At 41.4% G+C, this 10,343-nt stretch overlaps 2 protein-coding genes across 3 annotated transcripts in view; one reads left to right on the forward strand and one right to left on the reverse strand.

Annotated features, from left to right (window-relative positions):
* The window catches only part of LOC109464360 (calcium-responsive transcription factor-like), an 8,708-nt gene extending 4,022 nt beyond the window's left edge, over nt 1–4,686 (forward strand). For both annotated transcript variants that reach the window (XM_019761308.1, XM_019761309.1), the window contains 4 exons: nt 2,384–2,550; nt 3,068–3,163; nt 3,597–3,749; nt 3,922–4,686. In XM_019761308.1, the coding sequence (XP_019616867.1) occupies nt 2,384–2,550; nt 3,068–3,163; nt 3,597–3,749; nt 3,922–4,404 (899 nt within the window). In that variant the 3' untranslated portion in view covers nt 4,405–4,686. The remainder of the gene's footprint in view (nt 1–2,383; nt 2,551–3,067; nt 3,164–3,596; nt 3,750–3,921) is intronic.
* A 1,356-nt stretch (nt 4,687–6,042) lies between these two features.
* On the reverse strand, nt 6,043–10,340 carry LOC109464344 (C-type lectin domain family 3 member A homolog). The gene is made up of 5 exons (XM_019761291.1): nt 10,335–10,340; nt 9,895–9,972; nt 9,260–9,370; nt 7,115–7,301; nt 6,043–6,482 (listed from the first exon to the last, which is right to left on the reverse strand). Exons 1-5 carry the CDS (start codon nt 10,338–10,340, stop codon nt 6,043–6,045), a joined length of 822 nt encoding a protein of 273 aa, XP_019616850.1.
* Between the last annotated feature and the right edge of the window lie 3 nt (nt 10,341–10,343).

Raw genomic sequence — 10,343 nt, forward strand, 5'->3', positions numbered from 1 at the left:
CGTCAGCTTGTCTTTGATCTCGCGCCATTTCTGCTGGTGGCCCTTCGGTGTCCGCTTGCCTTTAGTTGGAAAGTCCACATCCGCATTCGTGATCTCATTCTCCTCTGGGCAGAAAGATTCAAGGATTGTCCGTTCCATGAGCAGCCGAGCGCTGCTGTTAAAAACGTAAAATTTCATGATGTTTCTTTCATAGCTTCATACACAGGAAGGGGGACAAGGCCTGTTCGCTGTTCAAAGACTGAAAAGTTCACTGGAAAGCGCGGGTTGTGGGTGTGGCCGAAATGATGCCCGCCTATTGGTCCGCACGTAGCCAAAATGCTGCGCGCCAATTGGTCCCCGCTAGGCTGGCTTGGATGGGAAATTGAGGTTCGGGCGGGGGGGGTGTAGTACCGGCATGTCCGACCCGTACACGGCGAATTTCCGCTGCCGTGTGGAGAATAATTAGGTGATAATTGCCGCTAAATTATGCATATTCCAGCAACGCACGGAGCGGTGCACGGCCATTTCCTGCCGTGTACGGGGATGTACAGGGATCGTGTCCGGGCATATAACGTCCAGGACACGACCTGCACACAAAAAGTGGTTCATTTCCGGGAGTGTACTGGACATGTACGGGACTGGACACGTTTCGTGTGCAGGTCGGAAACCCCCGGGTTCTACCGGAAACCTAAAATATCCGGGAAAGTGTGCGGCAATTTCTCACACGGAAACTAGGGATTTTGTGCCGTGTTCAAGAACTCACAATGCTCCTTCATTATCGCATTCAGCGGGCTCACAACTAAGACGAAGGAACTCGGAGCCGCTGACCCTGCCATGGGAGGTTGATTTTCGCGGGAATAACTTAGTTGTTATGATGTTAGTTGCACTGGCACGACATTCATTGAAAGTGCGATGGCTAAGGAAGACCGCATTGTAGTATAGTATGTTCGTTATATTGAATGCTGCTGTGGATTATGGATTATGAATGCTGTTATTTTATTAGAACCTCTTGTTCCCTTTAAACACCAGTATGAACCATACTGTACATATGTACAGTACATACTGTACTGTACATATGTACATGTACTCCTACACACATTTATGATTGCCTTATAGGATCTTACCAGTAAACACATTTATGTATAAACATACCAGGTAGTGATACCACACAAATGGTAGCCTTTAAACATCTTTTTACAACATCTTTGTGGGGTCGACTGAGTGCTCGTCTCGGAACCATGAGGTCCCGGGTTTGAGTCCTGACATGCCACTGATCTTGTACTTAACACAACTTTCTTCACTTAACTCAGGTCAAAATGAGTATTGTCTGTCCTGTATTCGTTTTTATGTGTGGGACACAACACCAGCAACAGCTGCCTTTGTTCCACATGTATTGTATTGTTACAATCTCAATAAATCTTTTCACAATTAAGGAGATAAGTACCTGCCAGGTAATCTCCAAGCAGATCTTTTGGTGGGGGTAAGACAGTATCAAATTGGCCAGTCTGTATCCAATTCCCCACCCTTGGGTGGGGAATTGAATACAGACATGAAGAAACCTTCCTCCCCAGGTTTACCGCCCAGGGGTGGTGTAAGGAAAGTTGTAGAGTTTTGGCAAACTTTACGAAAGGACATTCAAATACTTGGACCTTTAAAATAGATTACACAGTATACAGTATAGACGGCTTACAGTGTTACACACCATTTGGCACACGCATCACAACCAATGTCACGTGCTTTGTACATTTGTAAATAGATCAAAATAGTTCTGATAATGTTGAGAAGCAAGTAAATGATTACAATCTTGCCCATAAAACTCATGAATGCTATAACTGGTTAACCCAGGAATGGGGAGGGGGGCAGGTTTCACAACAAGGTACCGTATTTTCAGCCAGGTAGTTGAGAGCCCTGTGCAATAAAAACAGGGTTGGACAAGTCCCATTGCCCACTTGCCCAGGGCAAGTAAAAGTACTGTTCGGGCAAGTGAATATCCCCCTGTACTTGCCCAATTTGGCAAGTAAATTTTTTGGATACAAAGTATAGTCGCAATGGTGTTTGGAGCAAAATTACTCATCATTTTGCCAAATTGATATTATATTAATTAATGTCCTTTTGTCAGAAAATCCATTGCAAGTCTCAAACCACATTATTTTGATGAATAAAGTATGTAGCATTATAAACTCTAAAATAAGATGCTGGTAGTAAAAATGTCATGTATATTTTGGGCAAGTGAAAAGTTGGTTCGGGCAAGTGGAAATGACCATGTACTTGCCCAATAGGGCAAGAGGATTTTTGAAAACTTGTCCAACCCTGAAAAAGCAACTGTTATAACTGATGGAGACATGTTCTTGGGATTCTCCTTCATTGATAGCGCTTATTTTGATGTTATGATGTTTCAATACAGTTGACAAGATATCAGCTGTACCGAGGACCCAATGGAAGTTAAAACACGTACCGTATGATGGGATGCCTTTCAAGCTGGTCGGAAACATATCATACTGTTGCCACCTGGGACCTGATCTCAATGTCAAGACGAAGGAGAGATATCATGCTGACAAAGAGAAACAAGCGGTATGTTGGAAAATTTACATGAATGAAAAGTTCAAGAAAAAAAATATTGCCATTACATTTGTGTACATGTGTTTTCTATATGACACATGCTATAAAATTGCTTAAATTACGAATGGCATGCACAAGTTTGTGTTAGTAAAATTGAAAGTGATGTTAGAGAATGCTATACATGTACTAGTGTGGGTGCAAACAAGGACATATAATGTCCTTGGTGCAAGTAACATTTCCTACCATCATATTTGGTAGAACATGCATGGGGACAGCTGTGACAAAGCAAGTGGCAATTCCTTAGGAGTATTATTAATTAAGTTCATTATGTATTGGCTCAATATAATGCAATGAAATAATATTAATTCAATAAAATAAGATCAACCATCCTGACACCTGTTATGTTGACATCTTCTACAAAATTAATGATGAAATTTGTAATGCAGATATTTTGTCAGGTCAACTATTTGCTGAAAACACCTGATATTTTCTTTTATTTTTATGCACCGCAATTTCCAATTTCCCCTAGCTTGAAGCCAGGCACCGGCAGGTACAACACACAAAGAAAACGGATTGTCCAGCACGATTCACAGTCTCTCAAGTCATCAAATTTCCAGCTTTCAAGGTAAAACTGATTTTAAGGCTAATTTTCTCATACAAAATTAATCATGTTATTAACCACTATATTCTCGTACCAGTTTCCTTGTGATTCAAAATAGGGTGTTAGGTGACAAATCATTGACGCTTAGGTTTGTCCCATTTCTATATAGTGCTATGTTCTGATTCTGCACATCAATTCTCGTCTTGAGTACATGATTAACGCATTATTGTAGTTGCTATGGTCACTAATAGTGAACTTTTCTTCTTGGCAAGTCAGCAAGCAAGCTGACTGTTGTACTATCATGTTGTCACTGTACCCCCCCCCCCAAGTACTTTGTTTTTTGGACAAAAATATATGAAGTGCAGTGGACTCCACTTAATCAAGCACTGCTTTCTCGCACAATCAAGTTAAAACTTAAGTTTTGCTTACATACCTGTCATACCCCCCCCCCCCCTAGATTGAAGAGGACAAGGAGTCAAACAGGAAGGCAGCTTCAGCAGCACTGAAGAAGGCCATAGAAACTGACGCCTCCAGGGTAGAAGCAGTTGTGGAATACCATGCAAGGTTTCCTGACATAACGGAGCATCGGTATCACCCTACTTCTGGACAGGTATCTGAAAATATCTTCCTCATGTAAACTTATATATATCAAATATTCAAGACATTGTTCTGCTTTCTGAAAGCTTTCTCCTTTCAACTGCTTGACAAGTCATCATACACCTGTTCCCAGCCGTTAGGACTAGAATACCTGCACATGATACAATACAATGATTTTTTCACAGACAGCTGAACTACAAGAACCCATTGATCCTCGTGTCAAGGATCAGATCGTCAAGCTAACCTTGGCAGGGGTCAGAAGGGTTGATGAGGTCAGACGGCACCTGGCAACATTTGTCGCCGATGAACTCTTCCGAGGGCAGAAGCCGCCTCCACAGACTCGACACAGGTTCAACCCTACGGACAAAGACATACGAAATCTCATGAAACGAACAAGGGATAGCACTAGCGGAATTGCTGCCGAGCCTGCTGAGGTAGATGATGAAGCCTTGCCGCCATGTGCTGACCTCCCTCCAAGAAAGAAGCAGAGAAAGACCCGACTAAGAACAGAGTGTGCAAGTCTTCTGAAGGAGGTGACGGGTCTGACGTATCATTTACAAGACGAGACATTCCTGGAAACCTTGAAGGAACAAATAACTGATATCAGGGAGGATATAAGGCAGCACGTGCCCCACGATGAGACACTCCCTCTTAGTGTCTTAGGATGACACCAAAAAAAAGTAAGACTGAAAGTGAAACAGCTGGTTGGTCAAGGTGGGACTCTACCTGTGAAGAGGGTACCCAAGAAACACCCATATCAACGTAATATGTTGATATTATGAAATCAAACTTTTGGGTCTCGTTGTACTCTTGACGCGAACAGTATGTCGTATGACCACCAAATTTTCAGAGGATGGTGTACTAGAAAACATTTATCATATGTACAATTTTACAATTAATATTTCGTTATGATATAATATGACATTTATTGGCCAAAACCGTCTAGATAGGTTATTCCGTAACACTAAATGGTATACAACATAACTTTACCAAAAGTGTTTATGACAGAATATTAGGGTGTACTAAGTCTTATGTTGCCCACAGCAACACCGGTGACGTCATAAAATGACGTCATGCATATTTGAGTTATCCGTCATTTTGGATCATCAATCTTGAATTTTCAAAAATATATTTTAGCCTGAAATACACTGAAAACATATTGATGAAATTTTAAGGAAAATAACCTGTGTATACCTGTTCTAATGATATGGTCCACCATCGTGAGTTGTTGCCAATGACGTCATCAAATTAGCATAAATCATGCATTTTAATGAAAAAATTTACATAAAATTATATGGGATGTTATGAATATTAGAAACCATATGTAAATTGACATAAAACCCATAAATTTCTATTGTTGAAACGAAAATTACTAAATTCAGCAAAAGATGCCTGTCAGAAACCCGTTGCCAATCTTATTCCAATGATACAGAATTGTTGCCAACAATATTCAAGGAAAAGTCAACAAGTTTGGCCGTTCTAGCACTATCCGTTAAGACGCTACGTGACACCAAAGTTGGCGCGGGCACTTTTACCCCCCCCCCCGTCTAGAAAGGGTTAAAACGACCCATGTACCCAACGTACAATGTGATGTGATGTAATCTTGAGTCTTGAAATCCATATAACATGGATGCCTGCATGTGTTCCTTGCTGCAAATGACTTTACATTTTATAATCATTGTAATAAATGAGGTCACACACTTTGAATATGAGAAAGAAAACTTTTACTCAGTACAAAACCATAAACACCGTAGCTTTGTACAGCTTGTATACACAGCTATTAGACAACAATGGCTTCACTTCACTTCACTTTACTTCAACATTGTACACGCACAATAGTGACTGTCATACTCAGGGCTCTAGTCTGTATGTCATGTACAATGTATATCAGATATACCTTCTCAAGAACTCTTCGTTAACTTCTCAATAGATGTCAAATCTCTTGTCAGAATCTTAAATCATTATATACCGTATTGTGTAACATTTGCCCCTACAAAAGAGCAAAGGTATGCTGATACACCTGTACATACAATATCACCAGAAATTGTTAACATCATTTCAAACATCTGAAAATTCACATTTTGTGTGGTTATTGTACAGTTAGTTACTGTTACAGTATTGTTTTTCTCTTCTCTTTCGGTCACTAAATATATGACATGATATCCAGTACAGTTCAACAGTTCACACAAGCAAGCAACACCTTTAATGCTGTCCTACCGGTACTTAGAAAATGACAAGCAGACATTTTATCAACCTCAATCCCTCTTCTCGCTGCAGTTCATAACCAGCAGTGAACATGTGCTTGGCTAGGGGGCAGCAGTGGCCTTCACTTCACAGATATAATACTCCTCACTATTGTTGAAAAGATCATACCACTCATAATTAGAGGCCCCAACACTTAGTGCAGCATAGTTACGAAGATGATCATTATGAGTAGGATACCCCTGTACCCAGTTGGTCCAGCCGGTGCCGAGTATTTTCCCATCACCCCACACCCAGGTTCCCTCTGTCACCTCGTCTGTCAGACCGATCCACATATCGTCGCGGAATCTGGCCTTGGCCAGTTTGGCCAAGAAGTCGTTTGTTGCCTTGTCTTTGGGCATAGCCAGGTGCCCGCCGGCAGCCTGACAGTCGGACCTGGCATCAGTGTAGTGCTTTGCGTCGGTAGAGATCTTGTAGAACTTGTCGGGTCTTTCGCTGAACTGTTCATAGCCACAGGGACGGGCTTCGGTCTTGTTACAGCAGGCTGCAGATTGAATGAGATATAGTATACTGTACGTAACCTTCTTGTAAGTTATTGTCGACAGACTTTGAGTCAGGCAGAAAACACACTTGTGCTATGGAAAACACGACTCTCTTCATGAAGACAACAGTAAACCAAGATGGTGTACAAAAGCAGTGTGCTGAAGATGGCTTACTATGTGTGATATAACTATAATGGTTTATTGGTCAAACATTAGCCGTGCAATCGCAGCCCTCTAAAGCGCTGAATTGATGCAGGGTTTACAATCGAGTTGCAATCACATAAGAATCAAACAATAACAACAATCACATAATACGCATGATACACATAACATATTTGCTCCACACACTTTTGTGGAACTGACGCAAGGGTCTATATGGCTGCCATTCGGCGCCAGGTGACCTCAATACGACTTTCCCGAAGTTGGGTACCCATTCACACCTGGGTGAAGTGAGGAAACTCGTGTAAAGTGCCTTTCCCTAACTAAGGGCACAATGTCGGGGCGTACATGTATGTCCAGAAATGTCCCGGGTACGACTCGGGATCGAACTCAGGCCTCCCCGTTTCATAGTCGAACGCTCTACCACTATACCACCCGACGCCATATTTATTAGTAAGTATACTGTGTTACTCACTCTTTTTGGTGAGGCAGAGATCCAACTTGAGATTCTTGATCTGCTGCTGCATCGCCTTGTCTCGCTCCTCCATCTGTTCCTGTATCTTGTCTCTCTCCTCCATCTGTTCCCGCATCTTCTTGTCTCGCTCCTCCATCTGTTCCTGCATCTTCTTGGTCTGGTCCAGCAACAGAGTTATGACCATGTTCTGGAATTGGATGTGAAGGGACATTTAGTATAACTTTGACATACTAGTATATTTCTGACTTGTTTGTATGATATTGAAACATGAAGTATTTAAAGTATTTTGTAGTTGCCAAGTTGAATTCCTGCCCTTACATGTGCATAATGCATGTACTTGTGTCAATGGTTGTCTGGTCCAACAGTCACGGTGGTCAAATATGGACCCCGATCTTCCCACCTGCTGTAGAACCCGAACCATGTTCGATCTGACGTAATTCAAACAGAACGGGGTCACCCGCGGTCATTTAGAGTAAACCTGGGTTTTCCGGCCCCTCTTTACATGGGTACCTTCTAACATGTTAACAGGAGAAAAATCTACAAAGAGCTTCGAACTGTTTGACAATGCCAGTGAGTAGTGTTGAGTTACAGATACTGTTATGGCAGTTTGGATTTCACTGTTGGCTGTGTGTTGGTAACATCAACAAGGTCGGTATAAAAGAAGGTGAACTTGAGTCTCTCCCATTCTACCCACGTACAATAGGAACATGCAATGTATATGTACACCAGTGGCATTGACTTTCAAAATTCTTTTATAAAACTGGTCGTTGGCTTCTTTCATTTCCAACAAGCTCCAAACTGCGTTGGTAACATCAACAAGGTCGGTATAAAAGAAGGTGCCGCTCCCTGCTGATACGCCAGTTTTGCAGTTGGGACAGTCGTTTCCAGATCACTGCACCACAAGAGCTAACCATGGACGTGAAAGTAGTGCTTGTGATGCTGGCTGTCCTGATGCCCCTGCTGTTTTCACAAATAAACCATTTCCTGGATAGTAATGTCTGCAATCATTTTGTAGTATAATATGATATGTCACGGAACATAAAACGAAGTTACTGCCGTCATTGTGGGTGACCTTCAAGATCGCAATACTTGTACACGTCGGCATAAACAAACACTCCACATATTCATGCCGTATGACAGGAAGAACTTTATTGCACGGCAATTGCACATGGTACAATGTATGGCAAACTACATAAAGAAAGTAACAAACAATAAAATAAATGCGTTGAATAAGCCCTAATGTCCAATAAAACCACATCGTACTTACTTAAACAATAAGGGCTAGCAAAAGTCTTTGATAAAGTGTTACAATCGGGGTTATGGGCTAATCGCAAGTTTCGGTATTTTTTTCTAATAAAAAAGCAGTCCTTTATACACATGCGTCCAAAACTCGTCTAATCAAAAGATTAAAAGCATGAAGGGCCCTACATATCTCACTGACGGCTCAAAATGACCGTAATGGGTTTGTTCAGAATCGTGTCTTAGGGATTCTGGAAAATGACCTTGATTTTGAATTATGAGCAATTGAGTGTGTTTTTTTTTCACCAATATGTGGACGAAAACTATACTTCAAATCAGAAATTAAAAAAAATCCTAAGACACGTATTTTTTAAATCTTATTCCTAGTCGTACGAAAAATGGTAAAAACCGGGGATTTTGGGGGTGATATACGTAGCCAATTATAAACGGTGTTTGCTAAAAACATGACTCGGACTGGCGCTCCGAATCCCGAAAAAAAACGTCTTTCGGAGAGAGATTTGTAAAAATCAGCAATTCAACGTAAACAACTAACATTAAAACTATGTCAAGACGATTATTTCATTTTATTATGATGGAATTTACCCTTCAATGCCATTTGTTTATTTTCAACTGTTTACGGGTTGTCAAAAACAGGCTAAAATTGCGTCTTGTAACCCGATACTTTTTGAACGCCCGAAGCAGTGGGAAATGATAGCGTAGCAACAGACCGCCGTGAGTAAATACTGATTGGCTAATAATAATACTATTATATGTCATATTACTTTTGAATACTAATAATATTCAAATAAACTTATTACCCTCTATTGGCATGGAGAAACTACTAGTAATGGAAAGACAAAAACATCAATAAACACCAACAAATTAAGAGGAAACTAATGAACTAACCTGACCAGTGTCTGTCATGTCCAGTAACTGTCGTTCCAGCTGGCTGGTGTCTTGGAACAGTCCTCCCTGCTTACAGCAGCTCAGCAATGTCTCAGCAAGGGTGGAGGAATACTAAGTTTATAAAAAAAAACTCAGACTGTCTGGGATGACCATGATAAGAGGCCGAGGGCGATGCATTCAGTAGTCACTTACTTAATTTTACAATTTGAAAACAAAGAATAATTGGTGGGTCTACATGTAGCCTCTACCAGGCTCCGCGGATTGCTGGAAAAATAGTAGAAATTGGCCAAAATAAAGGGATAGTATACCAGAGAAGATCCGGGGCCATAGAAAATCCATTTCGCGACCAACGCGGGTCTACATGTAATTCTGTAATTCTTGATTTTTCACAGCACTTTTATGTTCACGGTTTTCATGGTCCCTTTTATACTTGGAACTTATCATTACCGTTTATCGAATCATACTTTTTTCTAGACTCGATCCCCTCCCCATTTTTGGCCACTGTGAAGATTAAGTTCCATGAACATGTCCTTTTCCTCAGACTCAGACAGTGAAAATCTAAGTGTGCTCAAGACAATCCACTTTTCTTTATACCAAAGAAATGTTAAGTTTGCGTCAATAGAGACAGCACATACCTGACTCTTGTCTGCTGTGCCACTCCCTCCTGTGTTGTCCCCAATGTTGAGGTTGATGTTGACAATCTGGCCTGAAGCCTGCAGCAGGGGGCATCAGGACAGCCAACATCACCAGCACTACTTTCACGTCCATGGTTAGCTCTTGTGGTGCAGTGATCTGGAAACGACTGTCCCAACTGCAAAACTGGCGTATCAGCAGGGAGCGGCACCTTCTTTTATACCGACCTTGTTGATGTTACCAACGCAGTTTGGAGCTTGTTGGAAATAAAAGAAGCCAACGACCAGTTTTATAAAAGAATTTTGAAAGTCAATGCCACTGGTGTACATATACATTGCATGTTCCTATTGTACGTGGGTAGAATGGGAGAGACTCAAGTTCACCTTCTTTTATACCGACCTTGTTGATGTTACCAACACACAGCCAACAGTGAAATCCAAACTGCCATAAC

The sequence above is a fragment of the Branchiostoma belcheri genome, unplaced genomic scaffold, assembly GCF_001625305.1.
Source record: "Branchiostoma belcheri isolate BF01 breed outbred unplaced genomic scaffold, Haploidv18h27 scaffold137, whole genome shotgun sequence".
NCBI classification, from domain to species: Eukaryota; Metazoa; Chordata; class Leptocardii; order Amphioxiformes; family Branchiostomatidae; genus Branchiostoma; species Branchiostoma belcheri.